At 41.8% G+C, this 19,493-nt stretch overlaps 1 protein-coding gene across 1 annotated transcript; it reads left to right on the forward strand.

Moving 5' to 3' along the window:
* On the forward strand, positions 1,198-13,289 carry LOC109222973 (uncharacterized protein At3g49055). Its single transcript, XM_019387250.1, has 5 exons — positions 1,198-2,121; positions 2,540-2,616; positions 3,253-3,364; positions 3,439-3,555; positions 12,940-13,289. The coding sequence occupies exons 1-5, from the start codon at positions 1,246-1,248 to the stop codon at positions 13,282-13,284; spliced, it is 1,527 nt and encodes a 508-aa protein (XP_019242795.1). The 5' UTR covers positions 1,198-1,245; the 3' UTR covers positions 13,285-13,289.

Genomic DNA, 19,493 nt, shown 5'->3' on the forward strand with positions numbered 1-19,493 from the left:
TTTTGGAACGTCCATAATGTTTGAAACTATTATACTAAAAATAATTTTTTTATATATAACTTTCACAATTTACAAAACTCAATTTTATTAGCGTTTCGAATTTTAAGCTTTGATGTGAGATATTTTTCTAATTCTCAATATAACATATGAGTTAATTTTACAGATATACTCCATGGTCTGCTATAAAAAGTTGAGGTGGAAGAGAAATCATAACATTTCATTTAACATAAGTGAACAACAGTCAATTATACATATTTTTATTATTTACAATCAATTCATTCAACTAGCAAAGTAAATGAAGTTGATGCGTAATTTCTAGTGTTGGTCGAGATGAAGGAAGCATTAAAAGCGCTAAATATAAAATCTTATATCTTATCCAAAATTCAGAGTGCTACATTATTTGGGTAGTTTGGTACAATGGTGGGATATACCAAGATATGATGGAATATTCTATGGGATTGATTATCCTACCTTCTATATGTGATAACTAATCCTACTATTTTAGTTTAAAAATTGTCTCATCAAACATGTGATAAAATTAATCCCAAATTTTATGCGAGAATTATTATTCTTATCCCACGTAGCAAACACCCTTCCTGGTATATCTTAGACAAGGAAGCTCACAATAAGTTTCAAAGACGATTCTTTTTCTTTTGCAAAGTTTGAAAGACAGTACGATTGTATCTATTATTTTGTAAGACGTTAGACGACCACAATAATTTCTCAAAATTTACACAGAACAAATTTCTTGTTATGTTCAGTTAATATTACACACACTTCTATTTTTTTGTCTGTTCTAACAAGAGTGACAATCATATTATTAGAAAGCTTGTTAATCTTTTTATTATCATTTTCCCTTTTGAAGATATGTTATTATAAAATGAAAGAGCAAGGTCATGGTAGAGTGGTAAGTACTCGTTAATCCTTAACCAAAGGTATCAAGTTAGCGCTTTGGGTATGGAATCGTCCTTGTTAGATAAAGCGCTTTATCCCCAATGTGGGACTTCTTGACGCGAATCCGGATTAAGTCGGATCCCCAATATTAGTACCGAACATTGCGTAGGAAACCAAATAAAATGAAAGAAGTGTGATTTTGTAACTAAAAGTTCCCGCGCCAAATTTGATATATAACCCTCATCACCTAACGGAAATTCATTTTTCATTGACTGGTAGTTGCCCTGTGAGGGGTCGCTTCATTCTCTTCATGACAACTTTAATCACAAACTATGGAGACATACGGATCCAATGGAAACTCACCATCTCTCCGACGGCGAAATTTCCGATTTAAACTCACGAAACAGCTCTCTACTCGCTGATCTCGAGACTCTTCGCGCTTCCAACCAAAGCCTAAAATCGGAGTTGACGCAAAAGGACGATCTCCTCCGCCAAATTAAGTTGCAAAAGGACGATGTTGCCAAGCAATATATCGATCTTTCAGAGGCAATCAAGGAGAGACTTGAGAATGATTTTCGCTTGAGAGAAATTGATTTTCACAAAGAAATAGAGAGAACTAACACCGAGCTTGAGGTTTCTAGGAAGAGAGTTGAGGAATTATTAGATGAGAAAAGAGAGCAATCAGAAATTTGTTCGCGTAATTTGGAGATCGTGCGATCAGCGAAGCATGGCTTACTGAGATTGGTTAAGAATTTCAATTCACGTATGTATAGAACGGGAAGTTCTGATCAGTTAAAGTGCGAAAAAACAAAACCATTAAATGAAGAGAAGGCTGTTTTTTCAGTGGAGCTGAAGAAGGTTCTAGAGCTGGTGAATTTGGTAGAGGAAAAATGGGGAGAGTATGAGGAAATGAGGAGAAAGGAGAAGAGAGAATTAGAGAACAGTGTGGCGAGTTTAGCGGAGGAGAATGGAGATATTAATAGCTTGCTTAGAATTGCTTTGGTGGAGAAGGAAGCAGCGGAGAAGAGTTTGAACAGATTAAGGGGAAATACTGAACAGAAGAGAGCTGCAATTTTGCAGATTGCAGAGAGAGGGTTGCAAAAGGTTGGGTTTGGGTTTGGGTTTATGATGGGAAGTGCAACCAGTGAAGCATCTTCAGATAATTTGGATTCTGATACCAGCGTTAAGTCAGATAACGATGAATGCCAAATAGAAGCTGTTAGTCTGGTAACATTTTTGGCTCAGAGCATCTATACGTATACAAAAAAAAAAAAAAGTGTATGCGCGTACACAGGCACACACATATTTACATATGTTAAAGACCGTGCTAACTTTGAACCGTGGCTCTAAATTCTATATTTCGCTCTGCATACTCTATGAATAGCAAGGTCACCCATCGGTAAAGTTATTCAAATATTGAGATGACAAATTTCAGAATCAATAGTCATACAAATATAAAGATGTATATGTCAATCTGAAAGAGCTTAATAGAGTAGATATGCTTATATTCCTAGACCTTTGCATGTACATAGAGATTTTAGAACAGAAGTTTCATTACCTTGACAGCAGTATTTTTATAATCTTGAGAGCAAATCACTTGGCATGTTTCTGAGACTGATATAATTTATTCATTGATGCTTACCAGGCCTCAACTGTAGAAACAATAACAAAGAAGTTAAGACTTGAAATCACACAGTTGCAGAGGTCTTTGGAGGAATCTAGGTATTGTCCTGGCAAAATGCAGTTTTTATGTTTATACTTTATATTTAGATGTTATCATGCCCACCTTAAAATTAGGGATGGTATTTCCTTTAGCTTCTTCTTATACTCCGTACTGCATGATTGAATCCAATATGATACTATCTTAGATCAAGTTTGTATAAAATTATTATCTTTCAAATTTTACAAGTGAAGGTGGGAGCATGAAACTCGAATATGCAGTAATAGCATTATGTCATTAACTACAGTGGAGCATTACATTGACTAGGATAACATTCTCTGAATGACGCTCAATCAATTGGCTGTGGTAAAGTGTACCTTTTCTGGTATAATATATAGCACAGTACAATCTTAAAGCTTCTTATTATTCATTGAGAGATCATTTCTGTTAGGTTGCAAGAAGTTCAAGAATGAGATCATATCACTCTCGTTGATTCCCCCTCTTTAAATGAATTCAATAAACTTGCTTTAAAGTTGCTCAAACATGTGATCTTGTTGTCTGTTAATCTCATTCTTCCCACAAGGCTTGACGAACTCCTAAATATACGTATGTTGGGGCAAGGAGTGGATGATTGAAAGTTTACCCTTGATTTAATCCTTTACCTGGAGTCTTGTGTTTAATTATCTAGTAACTGCCAGGTCAGGCATGGGGTCTCTGCAGATTCTATCAGACAAACAAAGTCAGAAACTAGCAGAAAATATGATATACATTAAAGAGTTGGAAGATAGAGAAATGATGCTTACTCAAAAGGTTAGTTTCTGACTAAGGTAACAGTCCTTAAGATGTTCAACTGTTACATGCTTTTTCCCCGTCTCATCTTCCAGGTCGAAGCACTCGTGGTAGAAAATAAAGACGCTTATGAAGAAATCTCTAGATGGAGAGAAGCTTGTGAAATGGAAGTGGCAGCTGGAAAGAAAGCTATTAAGGAGCACGAAGAACTGGTAGGTTCGCATGATCTATCGAGCTTTCTTATTTTTACTTGCTTTGTTTCTGCCCTCACATTGTCACAAGTAGTTGCTAGATTTTATTTTTGGTGGTCGACCAGTAACGTAAAGCATTAGTAAGTTGGTTACCGTACTGATGCAGCAAATATTCCTGAATACATATGTATAGGGTCAAATTTGACCCTCAGCATCTCTACGCCAGTGGGTACGCCCAGTGAGTGTACGACGACTAACGTAGCAGGTACGACTCGGACGTGGGGACAAAAGCGACATCGTTTAGGACTCAGTGTCTTCACTAGGGAGACGTTACCTGTCTTTGTAACTTTTTGATTCTTTCGAGGAAGGTCTCTTATTATATAAAGGAGACCTTCACATTGTAAATGGGGGGATTCTGATCTAATACAACTCTCTCATTTTCTGGCTCTCTCTCTCTATCTCTACCTCAAACGAACATATCTTATTGAGTTTATATTATCACTTTGCAATATTAGATCTACAACAATAATATCATCTTTGCATCTCTAGGTTTATTATATTTGATTACGATTTACCCTTTTCTTACTTTTGATTGTTTTCTAGCTTACAAAGTATATTGTTAACTTTTGAGCCAAACAATTTGGCGCCGTCTGTGGGGATTTCGAGAATCAAAACCATAGTATCCACCTAGAGATCAACCAACTACCACTCTCTACACCACACAAAAACAGAAAATGGCCGAAGATAACACAAGATCGAAAGCGATATTGGGTGTCACTACTAATCTCTTTGGCCCTCTCAACGAGGCCAGTGACGATGGCATCCCGAATGCAACCCCTAGCATCACACCGGGTGCAGAGATCTCACCTTCCCCATCCGAAGGTCTGACGATCTTGCACGGAAAAGGAGCTTCCATATCTGCGGCTGCGGAAGCACCCTCAGCGGTCAAGGAGCTACTGGAAAGATGGCTAACAAGCACTCTAAGCGGCTTGGTTGAGAGGTCACCACAAAGTAACATCGGGTGTACACCAACGGTAGGTACCACTGCTGCCGTGGGTGAACCGGAAGTTGCACTGGCGAATGACAAACCCATCGAGACACAGACCAACGATAGCACGCTAACAGCCATCCTAAAGAAGATGGAAGAAATGGAAAATGAAAACAAGGCGCTCCGCAGTCAGATGAAGGAACATCAGGAGAGGGTCGACAAGATCCCCGGTGCTCCCAAGTTGCTACCAAAGCGCGACGTGGGAAGGTTCGTTGAACAACCACACGCTGAAGAAGCTGCCCCTCACTCCACCCCAAAAACCTTCAAGATGCCACCATACTTGAGGGTATATAACGGAACCACAGATCCCGAGGATCATCTGATCCACTACGTCACCGCTGTGAAGGGCAACGACCTATCGAAAGAACAGGTACCGTCGGTACTGCTGAAGAAGTTTGGTGAGACGTTGACAGGAGGGGCCTTAACATGGTACTCTCAGCTACCGGCTAATGCAATATCAACGTTCGAGGAAATGGCGGATAAGTTCGTCACAGCCCATGCAGGCGCGAAGAAAGCGGAGGCCAGGGTCAACGACATCTTCGCCGTTAGGCAAACCACAGGAGAGGGACTCAGGGACTTCCTGGCAAGGTTTAACAGGATAAGGATGAGTCTACCAAACGTATCGGAAGGTATGACAGTCGCCGCTTTCCAGAACGGGCTGAGCAGGGATGGTTCGAGGGAAACCAAGAAGCTGCTGAGCCGCCTCATGAAATATCCCCCTACCACATGGGAGGAAATCCACAACGCCTATTGCGCCGAGGTACGAGCGGACGAGGACGATCTTAATGGGCCGACCCAACGACTAACAGCGATACACTCAGAAACGAGGAGAGATCGACGGAATGAAGGACGACGAGAACAACTCCCCCGCTCCAACAGAGATCGACATCAGCCATACACCAGATCCTCCCATCCGCCACCAAGGCATACAGACGCGCTACAGCGACACGTCGCCCCACTCCGAAACGAAAGAGGTACGCCCCCTTTATTAACCGCCCATAACTTTTGTGTATCTCCTTCAGAATTAGTGTACGCACTAGAGAAGCTGGGCACCAAGGTGCAGTGGCCGCAGAAGATGAAATCAGACCCTGCCACAAGGAAATCAAACGCCCTATGTGAGTTCCATCAGGAACGGGGACACAAAACCGAAGACTGCATAGGCCTACGGCAAGAGGTGGTCAGGATGCTGAACCAGGGATACCTGAGGGAATTACTCAGTGACAAAGGGAAAATCAACTTTGCACGCGGACGAGAACAACCCCACGGGCCGCCGAAGCCACCTTCCCCAGCGCGCACGATAAACATGATCGTCGGAGGCGGTGACGAGTCAGTGATCAATCACGTCAAGTTCGCCAACAGTCACAGACTAAAGCGGACCATCGCCCATGAACGGTATGACGACTTCGAAGATAGTATCACCTTCGATAAGTCTGATGCCGACGGTTTGTCTTTCCCTCATTATGATGCTTTAGTTATCACTTTACGTATTGCCGATACGGATGTTAAAAGAGTCATGATCGATGATGGAAGTGGCGCATGTATTATCCACCCAAGGGTCCTCGTACAAATGGGACTCGAGGATAGGGTAATACCGCGCTGCATAACACTAACCGGTTTTAACAATGCAGTGGAACGGACATCCGGAGAAATAGCACTGCCCGTCTTAGCGGGAGGAGTCACGCTGGAAACAACTTTCCATGCGATGAACCAAGAAACGGCATACAACGTTATCATAGGACGCCCGTGGATACACGCCATGCGAGCGGTCCCTTCAAGCCTCTACCAAGTGATCAAATTCCCTACCCCATGGGGAGTATTCAGTATTCGAGGCGAGCCACGCACCGCACAAGAATGCTACAAAATAGCCCAAGACTGCGCCCACACCCAACAGCTAAAGGGGGCGAGCGCGGAGGCATAACAATTAGCCGTGTCGAGGACTAAGGTCAACCCGACAACGGACCCCATCAAAGACCCCGACGTCGTGGAGGCCTGTAAAGCAACTATCGAAGATCTCGACCCAGTCCAATTGGACGAAACCAATCTTATGAAGAAAGCCTATATCGGGCACGGTCTCGCCAACCCAAGTAAGTATCGTTAATTCTTAACTAACCATGCAGATTTGTTCGCCTTTTCCCATTCAGATATGACGGGAATCCCGCGAGATATCTCTACCCACAAGCTGAATGTCGATCCACTACATCCGCCCATGCGACAGATGAGGAGAAAATTCAACGCCGCTATCAATGAAGCGGTCAGTGAGGAAGTAGACAAGTTACTGGCCAACGGCTCCATCAGAGTATCAAAGTACCCCCAGTGGGTCGCCAATGTCGTCATGGTCAAAAAGAAAAACGGGAAGTGGAGAATGTGTGTGGATTTCACTGATCTGAACAAAGCATGCCCAAAGGATTCATTCCCACTACCCCACATCGACCAACTGATCGACGCCACTGCAGGACATGAACTACTGAGCTTCCTAGACGCCTACTCCGGCTACAATCAAATCATGATGGCCGAGGAGGACCAAGAGAAGACAACTTTCATCACCCACCAATGGACTTACTGCTACAAGGTAATGCCCTTCGGGCTCAAAAATGCAGGGGCTACGTACCAGAGGCTGGTCACCAAAATGTTCAAAGAGCAGCTCGGTAAGACTATGGAAGTCTATATCGACGACATGCTGGTAAAGTCGACAAGAAAAGAGGACCATATCGACTATCTGAAAGAAACCTTCGAGATATTGAGAAGGTACGGGATGAAACTGAACCCCGAGAAATGCGCCTTCGGCGTGGCATCAGGAAAATTCTTAGGGTTTCTCGTATCACAACGAGGTATCGAAGTCAATCCAGATCAGATCAAGGCGATAGATGCGATACCCGAGATACTGAACAGCAAAAAGCAGGTGCAAAAGCTGACGGGGGGAATAGCCGCCTTGTCTAGGTTCATCTCACAGTCCTCCGACAGATGCCATAAGTTTTTCAATATGCTGAGAAAGGGCAATGGGTTATAGTGGAATGAGGAATGCGTCGAGGCCTTAAGGAAATTGAAAGCGTAACTATCTTCGCCGCCATTGCTAGCCAAAGCAAATCCAGGCGAGCCACTGCTGGTATATTTGGCCGTATCCGAGGTCGCCGTCAGCACAGTCCTAGTTCGTGAAAACGAAGGTACACAATCTCCTATTTACTATATTAGCAAAACCTTAGTGGACGCCGAAACACGGTATCCACACTTTGAAAAATTATCTTTGGCATTGGTCGTAGCTTCACGGAAGCTCCGACCCTATTTCCACTGCCACCCCATAAAAGTAGTGACGACCTTCCCCTTGAGAAGTATCCTACACAAGCCTGAGTTATCAGGCAGACTCGCCAGATGGGCCATAGAGCTCAGTGAGCACGATATCTCATATCATGCAAGAAACGCCATCAAGTCGCAAGTACTTGCCGACTTCATAGCCGACTTCAGCGCAGAGATACTACCAGAGGCGGAATTAGAGGCACGCCGTGCCCCCTCCAACGCCGACCTATGGACTCTTTACACTGATGGCGCCGCTAACGCCTCGGGATCGGGACTGGGACTCGTTCTCGAGGTCCCCACGGGCGAAACAATTCGCCAGTCCATACGATGCCCTGAGATGACTAACAACGAAGCCGAGTACGAGGGTGTTATTGCAGGTTTGAAACTAGCCATCAAGTATGGAGCTCGACAACTCGTTCTCCATTGCGACTCTCAACTCGTGGTGAACCAGGTCACCGGGACTTACCAAATCAAGGAGCAGAGGTTGCAAAAATACCAGTCAGAAATCCACAGGTTAATGACCGAGTTCGACGAGTGCCGCTTCGAACAAGTTCCGAGAGCACGGAACGTTGAAGCAGATGGCCTAGCAAAATTGGCCGCAGCCACTAAAAACTTCAACAAAGAAAGCGTGGTCACCTTCCTCCATTCAGCCATTGATCACACTGAGGTACTCTCTTTAAATTTGACTTGGGACTGGCGCAACCAATTTGTATCCTATCTGCAGGATGGAACACTCCCCCTCGACAAAAAATAAGCCAAGAAGCTCCGCGTACAGGCCGTCCAGTATTGCCTGATAAACCACGAGCTCTACAAAAGGACGTTTGGCGGACCCCTGGCCAAGTGTCTAGGGCCGCAACAAACGCGGCTAGTGCTCGAAGAGGTACATGAAACTCGTACGCTACATAATACGAGCCGGCTATTATTGGCCCACTATGAAGAAAGACGCAGCGGAATATGTTTGCCGATGCGAACAATGCCAAAAGTATGCCCCCATGATACACCAACCAGGAGAACCACTTCACTCGGTCACTTCCCCATGGCCCTTCATCAAATGGGGAATGGACATAGTCGGTCCCCTACCAGCGGGACGAGGAAAGGTACGATTTCTATTAGTTTTAACTGACTATTTTTTCAAGTGGGTGGAAGCAGGAGCGTACGCCCAAATACGCGAACAAGAAGTGATCGCCTTCATATGGAAAAAATATTATATGCCGCTTCGGCATCCCCAAAGAAATCAGTTGTGACAACGGACGACAGTTCATCGGTCAAAAAACGACCGAATTCTTCGAGAAATGGCGCATCAAGAGGATACTTTCCACGCCATATCACCCTGCCGCCAACGGCCAAGCAGAATCCTCCAACAAAACAATATTAAACATACTAAAGAAGAAACTCGAGGACGCCAAAGGGCTATGGCCCAAGCTGCTACCCGAAGTGTTGTGGGCACACAGGACCACACCCAAATCCAGCACGGGGGAAACACCGTACTCGCTGGTCTACGGAACCGACGCGGTCATACCCGTCGAGGTCGGCGAACCAAGCCTAAGATATTCACACACCAGTGGAACAGAAAACGACACAAACAGGCTCCAAGACCTCGACGAAGCTGAGGAAAGGAGAGAAATGGCCCATATCAGAATGGCGGCCCAAAAGCAACAAGTCGAAAGATACTACAACAAGAGGGCCAAAATAAGACCACTCAAGGTAGGAGATTATGTCCTTAAAGCCAAGACATTGGCATCCAAAGACCCAAGTGAAGGGAAACTAGGCACCAACTGGGAAGGACCCTACAAAATCACAGCAGTAGCCAGCAAAGGCACATTCCAGTTGGAAACAATGGAAGGGAAAACGCTCCAAAACAACTGGAACGTTACTCACCTCAAGTATTTCCACTTCTGAAAGGCGTCTCCCGAGTCGTACTCTTTTTCCCTTACCCGAGTTTTGTCCCAATTGGGTTTTCTCGGGGAGGTTTTTAACGAGGCGGCGGAGGGGAAACTTGGAGATATTTGCGAAACAAGTTTATCATATCAACCTCTCCTTAAGACCTCCAGGCCGACATGATAAAGGGACTGAACTAGCTTGATCTCCAATGTATGAAAGGCTACGGCCACCTCCAATGTATGAAAGGCTACGGCCATCTCCAATGTAGGAAAGGCTACGGCCACCTCCAATGTATGAAAGGCTACGGCCATCTCCAATGTAGGAAAGGATACGGCCATCTCCAATGTATGAAAGGCTACGGCCACCTCCAATGTACGAAAGGCTACGGCCATCTCCAATGTATGAAAGGCTACGGCCATCTCTAATGTATGAAAGGCTACGACCATCTCCAATGTAGGAAAGGCTACGGCCATCTCCAATGTAGGAAAGGCTACGGCCATCTCCAATGTAGGAAAGGCTACGGCCATCTCCAATGTCTCCAACGTATGAAAGGCTACGGCCATCTCCAATGTATGAAAGGCTACGGCCACCTCCAATGTATGAAAGGCTACGACCATCGCCGCCAACGGTCGACCTAGATTCGACTACGGTGAGTAAACGACTCGACGACACTTGAAGTCGCCTACATGGCTAAGGCCATCAATTATATCATGGCTAAGGCCATCGCCGCCAATGGTCGACCTAGATTCGACTACGATGAGTAAACGACTCGACGACAGTCGAAGTTGCCTACATGGCTAAGGCCATCAATTATATTATGGCTAAGGCCATCAACTATATTATGGCTAAGGCCATCGCCGCCAACGGTCGACCTAGATTCGACTACGGTGAGTAAACGACTCGACGACAGTCGAAGTCGCCTTTATGGCTAAGGCCACCAATTATATTATGGCTAAGGCCATCGCCGCCAACGGTCGACCTAGATTCGACTACGGTGAGTAAACGACTCGACGACAGTCGAAGTCGCCTACATGGCTAAGGCCATCAATTATATTATGGCTAAGGCCATCGCCGCCAACGGTCGACCTAGANGAGGGTAGATTGGAAGATTGTAACCGATCAAGAACGGGTACTCATAGAATGCGCAATACCCAAGCCGGTGCACATTGGCATAGTCCGTCCCGGCCGGAACCATTTCCACGTGGTCCGGAATATGGTGCGTCTCTCGAAGATCATCTAAATGGGATTGTAATAAAACGCTGTGCTCCCAGGGAAGGTCTGGGCTTTTAGTTGGAAAATCCCTGCGAACATGCATCTCCTTCGGAAGGACGTTGTCTACACTGAGAGGAACAAGGGCCTTCTCCGCCTTTTCCCCTTCACCACCGGAAGATGGCGGAACCCTAGACGGGGCATTATCTTTGGCCTTTTTACTACTCTGTCCATGTTTTGTCATGATTATACTATGTAAGAAACGAAGCACTGGCGATAGGAAGTGTGATTTCAACAGAAGTGGGAGAGTCCCTCACGAAATAACGGTTACAGGAAAGAAAGACAAAGGAGTAAATCAGAAAATGCTTTCCGAAGGCTTGAACGTTGAATCGAATCGAACCTCTCTCCTACTTATAGGGATAAGTTGCGCAGAAATCGAAGAGTCATGATTCAAAACGTGCGCGGGAAACCAAAATGTCACATCATCCTCTGAACCGCCTCGGGGGCAAATATAATAATGATGCATACAGGTGATGACGTCATTCCAAAAAGGAAGCCACGCGTCAGTGGCTCAACAACGTCATATATTTCACCTCATTCATATTGCCGCCCCTGGTCGAGGTCAAATTCTCCTAAGCCGATGTTCGCATTTCCGCCCATCGAAGACGCCCACCGAATGCGTCTCCAACGAGCGGAGGGACTAACTGTATAGGGTCAAATTTGACCCTCAGCATCTCTACGCCAGTGGGTACGCCTAGTGAGTGTACGACGACTAACGTAGCGGGTACGACTCGGACGTGGGGACAAAAGCGACATCGTTTAGGACTCAGTGTCTTCATAGGGAGCCGTTACCTGTCTTTGTAACTTTTTGATTCTTTCGAGGAAGGTCTCTTATTATATAAAGGAGACCTTCACATTGTAAAGGGGGGGATTCTGATCTAATACAACTCTCTCATTTTCTGGCTCTCTCTCTCTATCTCTACCTCAAACGAACATATCTTATTGAGTTCACATTATCACTTTGCAATACTAGATCTCACTACTAGAATCCCTGTAAAAAGCGACCAAAGATTAGCGACCAAATTTGGTCTGTCAAAAAAAGCGACCAAAGTTGGTCGCCAAACTGCCGAAAATAATAAAAAAAATATTTGAAATACTTTAGCGACCAAAGTTGGACGCTATTTGGTCGCAAATTTAGTCAAACTGTTGACTGGACTGGTCAGACTTGTTTGGTCAAAGATATACTGAGATTAGCGACCAATGTTGGTCGCTTAAGCGGGACCCACATAAATTTTTTTAATAATTTTATTATTATTTTATAAAACTTATAAAATATAAATATATATAATTTAAAACTTGCGACCAAAGTTGGTCGCTAACTGAAGGATAAGTTGATAGCGACCAACATTGGTCGCTAAAGCGGGACCCAGTTATTATATTTTAATAAATATATATTTAGTTAAAATAAATTATAAGATATAAATAAATATAATTCAAAAGTNGATCTAATACAACTCTCTCATTTTCTGGCTCTCTCTCTCTATCTCTACCTCAAACGAATATATCTTATTGAGTTCATATTATCACTTTGCAATACTAGATCTACAACAATAATATCATCTTTGCATCTCTAGGTTTATTATATTTGATTACGATTTACCCTTTTCTTACTTTTGATTGTTTTCTAGCTTACAAAGTATATTGTTAACTTTTGAGCCAAACAACATACTAATTCAGCTAAAATTAATGAATCCACTCAGTGACTGTCTTTCAAAGAATGAGAGGAATTAGGCTACATTTTCTAGCCAATTTAAGCTGTAGAGGGTGGCCTTACTGCCTTATCTCTCTCTCTGGGAAAGTTGATTTCCTTAGGAGGCCAGAAGAACGTGGGAATAGGTTCACTTGTAAGACTAGTGAAAACATTATTTTTTTGTGAACCCGAGGCAAAAGTGATGCTAAAATTTTGTTAACGACAGGTCAATATTCTGAAACAAGAATTAGAAAAGACAAGAGCTGCTTTACGTATTTCCAATAGCAAGTTGCAGCTGAAAGATGAGCTAGTGGCGACAGCCGTCGCTGCTAGGGAGGCAGCTGAGAGTTCTCTCCAACTTGCAGACAGCAGAGCTACTGAGCTACACAAGCAGATTGAGGAGCTAACAAGACAATTAGAAGAAGTAGAGAAAAGGGAGCGAATAAATCGCCGTAGAGTGAGGCGTTTGTGTTGGCCATGGCAAGGTCTCAAGTTTAGCACTGCTAATAATACAACTGGTGTACGAAACGTGACAAGGATGCTACCAGAAATGCAAGCACTACTCCGTTAATATTTGATTCTCACTCTCCTCCAAGCCTAAAGTTCTTCTTTTTGGGTTTTAATTTCAAAAAGAAAAGTTAGGGAAAAATTTATAAGTGGCCAGTTTTACGCCTGGTCAATCAAATTTAGCCACATAATCAAAGGTCAACTATATTTAGCCGTTAAGTTAGAACGCTAACAATTTTTTGACTAAAATACCCCAACTTTCTTTATAAAATTTACGCGACTTGACCTCATATTCTGTTTTAGCAGAATCTTCCGACGTCAATCTACAAATCGAAGTAAGCTCTCTCAATTATTTTTCTAATTACTTAAATTTCTCTTGTTTGAATTTCTTCTACGATTACAGACTTAAATGTGATACTCTACGATTATTCTCATTTATAATTCAAACCAGAAAATTCAAAGAATCATTAAAATATTGAGTGAAGTAAGTTTTCAATTATTCTTCTGATTCTTCGAATTTTCTGGTTTGATCTTAATGCTTTAATCTGTGTTAATCTCAAATTTTCTCAATGCGTTAATATGTGCTTAATTGTATTATATATCTTCTGTTTGTAATTCAGATCGTAACTAATAAAATCTGCATTGTTTTGACTTTATTATAAATTTTATATGAAAAACTACACAGTCTCCAGCATATAGTATTGGAGCTATACTGGAATATCTAAATTATGCATAGATTATACTGGAAGTATCTGTGATTACACATCTATAGTACTGGAGATATCTTTAATTCAAAACCACAAAAAATAATATAAAATCGTGCAGAACATAACACCAGTATAATTTGCTGGATCTTTCTAAATTAATATCTAAAGCTGAGAAACCTCAAACTTATTATACTGGAAGTATCTCATAAAATGGTTTTGCAGTGCTTGATTCCAAAAATGAACAAAACACAAGTATAATACACTGAAGCTTTTCGAATTAATATGTAAAACTCATAAAACTCCAATGTATTATAGTGGAAGTATCTTTCATTCAAACTACTACAAAAATTATATAAAAAAATGGTATAGAATAAAATACCAGTATAAAATACTGCACTTTTCATAATTTAAAATGTAAAACTCATACATTTCCAGTAGATTATATTGGAAATATCTGTAATTCAAACCAGTAGATTATATTGTGAATAAAATGCTAAACTTTTATAATTACATATGTGAAAGATACAAATTCTCCAGCATATAATACTGGAGGGATCTTTAATTAAAAACCAGAAAAAATAATGCATAAAATTTGTACAAAAGAAACGCCAGTATAATAAGCTGGAGCTTTTTGAATTAATATCAAAAACTCAGATTCTTCCAGCTTATTATACTGGAAGTATCTGTGATTCAAATAGGAAGACCACATCTAACTTTTTAAGATTCCCATAATTTCTTGAATAGAATTCTAGACTTTTATGATTATATATGTGAAATCTATAAAGTCTGCAGTATAAAATGGTACAAAAGATAATGCCAGTATAATATGCTGGAGATTTTTGAATTAATATCAAAAACTTAGATTCTTCCAGCTTATTATACTAGAATTATCTGTGATTCAATTAACAAGAACACACCTAACTTTTTAAGATTGGCATAATTTCTTGAATAAAATGCTAGACTTTTATGATTATATGTGAAAACTATAACTGCACCATAAAATGGTATTGCAGTTCTTGATCCAAAACAAGAATAAAACACAAGTATAATATACTGGAGCTTTATGAATTAATATGAAAAACTCATAAAACTCCAATGTATTATATTGGAAGTATCTTTCATTCAAACTACTATAAAAAATAATAAATAAAATGGTATAGAACAAAACATCAGTCTAAAAACCTGGACGCTTGTTAATTTAATACGTAAAACTTAGAAAATTCCAGTAGATTATACTGAAAGTATCTGTGAATCAAACCAGAAGAAACACATCTAAATTTTTAAGGTTTCCCTAATGTGTTGAATAATATGCTAAAATTTTATGATTACATATGTGAAAGATACAAAATTATCTTTAATTAAAAACCAGAAAAAATAATGCATAAAATGGTACAAAAGATAACGCCAGTATAATATGCTGGAGTTTTTTGAATTAATATCGAAAACTCGGATTCTTCCAGCTTATTATACTGGAAGTATCTGTGATTCAAATAAGAAGAACACATCCAACTTTTTAAGATTCCCATAATTTCTTGAATAGAATTCTAGACTTTTATGATTATATATGTGAAATCTATAAAGCCTGCAGTATAAAATTGTCACGACCCCGATTTCCCACCCTAGGGAGTCGTGATGGCGCCTACTAGTGAAAGCTAGGCAAGCCAACCAATTGAATCATTTACCTTGTTTCCATTTTAATCCGTTAACAAATAAGAACCAACAGTTAATAAACAATAGAATTTAATAAGCGGAAGACTGAAAAATAATGTTTTAATAATGCCACCAATACCAATTCATAACAAAACTACCTAGAACTGGTGTCACAATTTCACAGACTGTCTAAGAATACTAAAAATAAAGGTCTGAAAGATTTAAAACAACACTGTCTCTGGAATACATGAATGAAATAGAATAAAAGATAAAAGGAGACGCCAAGACCTGCGGACGCCTGCAGGACTGCCTCGGGTCGCATGGTGATCTAGAAGCAGCAACCTCACTACGGTCCGAAAGCTACAACACCGGGATCTGCACAAAAGAGTGCAGAGTGTAGTATCAGCACAACCCACCCCATGTGCTGGTAAGTGCCTAGCCTAACCTCGGCGAAGTGGTGACGAGGCTATGACCAAACTACCAAATCAACCTGTGCAATTAAATCATATACAGTGAACGAATAAAGGCAGAAATTTACAATTTAAAAGAAAAAGGGGGAGAGAGAGACATGCTACGGGGATATCAAGTAACAACAGGAAACAAATAAATAACCGTAAAGAACATCATAACTCAAATATCAACAATAATCAGGAAATCAAGACAAGTGCACGACATCACCCTTTGTGCTTTTACTCTCGTCTTCACCAAATATCAATATAATCGGCACGGCATCACCCTTCGTGCTTTTATCTCACAAAATCATGGCACGGAATGATCCTTCGTGCATTATCACTCATATAAAGGCACAGAATGGTACATCGTGCGGCACGGCATCACCCTTCGTGCATTAACACTCTCTCACAAATATCATGCACGGCATCACCCTTCGTGCTTTAACATTCTCTCACAAAAACAATGCACAGCATCACCCTTCATGCTTTAACACTCTTCCTCACCCAAACAACAATCACAAACAATAAGGGCAAGGAAATAAATGAAATCGCAATAAAATCCCGGCAAGGGAACAATAATACAACAATCATATCCCGGCAAGGGAAACAATATCAAAAGCAACAACATCCAGGCAAGGGAGATAACATTAAAAGCAACAACATCCCGGCAAGGGAGATAATATCATAATCCACTTCTCTTTTTTTTCACATTTACTTTACAACTAAATTCACAACTTGAGCCAATGCTCTATAATGTCGATTGCCAACAATAATTCCACAATTCATTTCACAACTTGAGCCAACGCTCTTCAATATTCAATTTCCAACAATAATTCTACAAATCATTTCACAACTTAAGCCAACGCTCTTCACTGTTCAATTACCAAAATTACTTCAACAAGCCTTGTTCAACAATAAAAATATCACGTAAGGCATGAACACTAAGGTTAAACCAAACACTTACCTCGATGCCATGAACATAATTCAAGCCTCAACTACCGCTTTACCTCTTGATTCTACCACCAATTCGCTTGTAGCTAGCCAAAAGTTACTTAACTATATCAATAAATGCTAAATGAATCATTTCTAATGCATGAAAATAGGTTTTCTAAAGTTTTTCCCAAAAGGTCAAAAATTGACCTCGGGCCCAGATGGTCAAAACCCGAGGTTCGAACCAAAACCCGATTACCCATTCACCCACGAACTCAAATATATAATTTGTTTTGAAATCGGACCTCAAATCGAGGTCCAAATACCCAAAATTTAAAAAACCTAAGTTCTACCCAAAACACCCAATTTCCCCATGAAAACCTTCGATTTTGAGTTGAAATCATGAGAAAAGATGTTAAAGATTATTAAAAACGAGTTAGAAATGACTTACAATTGATTTGGAAGAGTACTTGTCTTTGAAAAATCGCCCAAAGGTGTTTAGGTTTTGAAAGGGTTTGAAAAATGGTTGAAAATGCGTCTAAGTTATGATTTTGCAGGTTGCGGATGTCGCAATTGCGACCATGGTTCGCAATTGCGAACCCCTCAGACTGTTCACTTCGCAAATGCGAAGCTTTTGTCCCATTTACGACCCAGTTTAATTCCGGTCACCTTCGCATTTGCGAGGGATCTTTCGCAAATGCGATATCGCATTTGCGATACAAAAGTCGCATTTGCGATCAAGGCAGCCCAGGTCGAGTATCGCATTTGCGATGCTTTCTCGCATTTGTGAGCCAGGCTTCGCATTTGCGAAGCCTGCAGGCCTGCAACATACCAGCTGAAAACCTGCAACTTCCTAAGTTCAATTCCACTTCGTGGCCTATCCAAAACTCATCCGAGCCCTCGAGGCTCCAAACCAAACATGCACACAAGTCCAAATCATACGGACTTGCTCGTGCGATCAAATCATCAAAATAACATCAATAACTATGAATTTAACATTCAAATCAAAGAAAAATCTCATGAACTCTTAAGTTCAAATTTTAACAACCGAAGGTCTGATTCACGTCATTTCAAGTCCGTTTCTTACCAAATTTTACAGGCTTAACTTAAATCACATATAAGACCTGTACCGGGCTCCGGAACCAAAATACGGGCCCGAACCATCAAATTCAATTACATTCAAATTTCCAAAAACTCTAAGAATTTCAGTTAAACAATTTTCTTCAAAAATTCATTTCTCGGGCTTGGACCTCGGAATTCGTTTCTGGGCATATGCCCAAGTCCTATATTTTTCTACGGACCCTCCGGGACCGTCAAATCACGGGTCCGGGTTCATTACCCAAAATGTTGACCAAAGTCAACCTAAATTCATTTTAAAAGCAAAACTTGTTATTTTTCACAGATTTTCACATAATGGCTTTCCGGATACACGCCCGGACTGTGCACGTAAATCGAGATGAAACAAAAGGGATGTTTTATGGCCTCGGAACACAGAATTTACTTTCAAAACGAGTGATGACCTTTTGGGTCATCACATCCTCCACCTCTAAAACAACCGTTCGTCCTCGAATGGACATAGAAAAGAAGTACCTGAGTCGGAGAAAAGATGGGGATAACGGCTCCGCATATCAGACTCGGACTCCCAGGTTGATGCCTCAGCAGGCTGACCTCTCCACTGAACCCAAACAGAAGGGAAACTCTTCGATCAACTTATGAACCTGCCGGTCTAGAATAGCTATCGGCTCCTCCTCATAGGACAAGCCCTTGTCCAACTAGACAGTGCTGAAATCTAACACGTGGGATGGATCGTCGTGATATTTCCAAAGCATGGACACGTGAAACACTGGATGCACAACTGATAAACTCGGCGGCAACGCAAGTCTGTAAGCCACCTCTCCCACTCGATCAAGAATCTCAAACGGGCCAATGAACCTAGGGCTAAGCTTGCCCTTCTTTCCGAATCTTATCATGCCCTTCATAGGCGACACCCGAAGCAACACTCGCTCGCCGACCATGAATGCCACATCACGAACCTTACGGTCGGCGTAACTCTTTTTCCTGGACTGAGCTGTACGAAGCCTGTCCTGAATGATCCTGACCTTGTCCAAGGCATCCTGTACTAGATCCGTGCCCAACAACCGAGCCTCCTCTGGCTCAAACCACCCAACGGCGACCGACACCGCCTACTATATAAAGCCTCATAAGGAGCCATCTGAATGCTCGACTGGTAACTGCTGTTGTAGGCAAACTTCGTAAAGGCAAAAACTGATCCCATGAGCCTCCAAAGTCAATAACACAAGCTCGGAGCATATCCTTCAAAATCTAAATAGTACGCTCGGACTGCCCGTCCGTCTGAGGATGAAATGCTGTGCTCAACTTGACCCATGTGCCCAACTCATGCTGAACTGCTCGCCAGAAATGCGAGGTAAACTGCGTACCTCGATCAGAAATGATAGACACTGGCACACCATGAAGACGAACAATCTCCCGGATATAGATCTCAGCTAGCCTCTCAGAAGAATAGGAGACTGCCA

Source organism: Nicotiana attenuata, chromosome 2 (genome assembly GCF_001879085.1).
Source record: "Nicotiana attenuata strain UT chromosome 2, NIATTr2, whole genome shotgun sequence".
Taxonomy (NCBI): Eukaryota; Viridiplantae; Streptophyta; class Magnoliopsida; order Solanales; family Solanaceae; genus Nicotiana; species Nicotiana attenuata.

Excerpts from the sequence above, each read along its gene's own strand:
- LOC109222973 (XM_019387250.1), top strand. The coding sequence starts at position 1,246 with ATGGAAACTCACCATCTCTCCGACGGCGAAATTTCCGATTTAAACTCA. Across the intron at positions 2,617-3,252 it reads AGGTCTTTGGAGGAATCTAG|GTCAGGCATGGGGTCTCTGC; the intron begins GTATTGTCCTGG and ends AGTAACTGCCAG. Across the intron at positions 3,556-12,939 it reads TTAAGGAGCACGAAGAACTG|GTCAATATTCTGAAACAAGA; the intron begins GTAGGTTCGCAT and ends TGTTAACGACAG.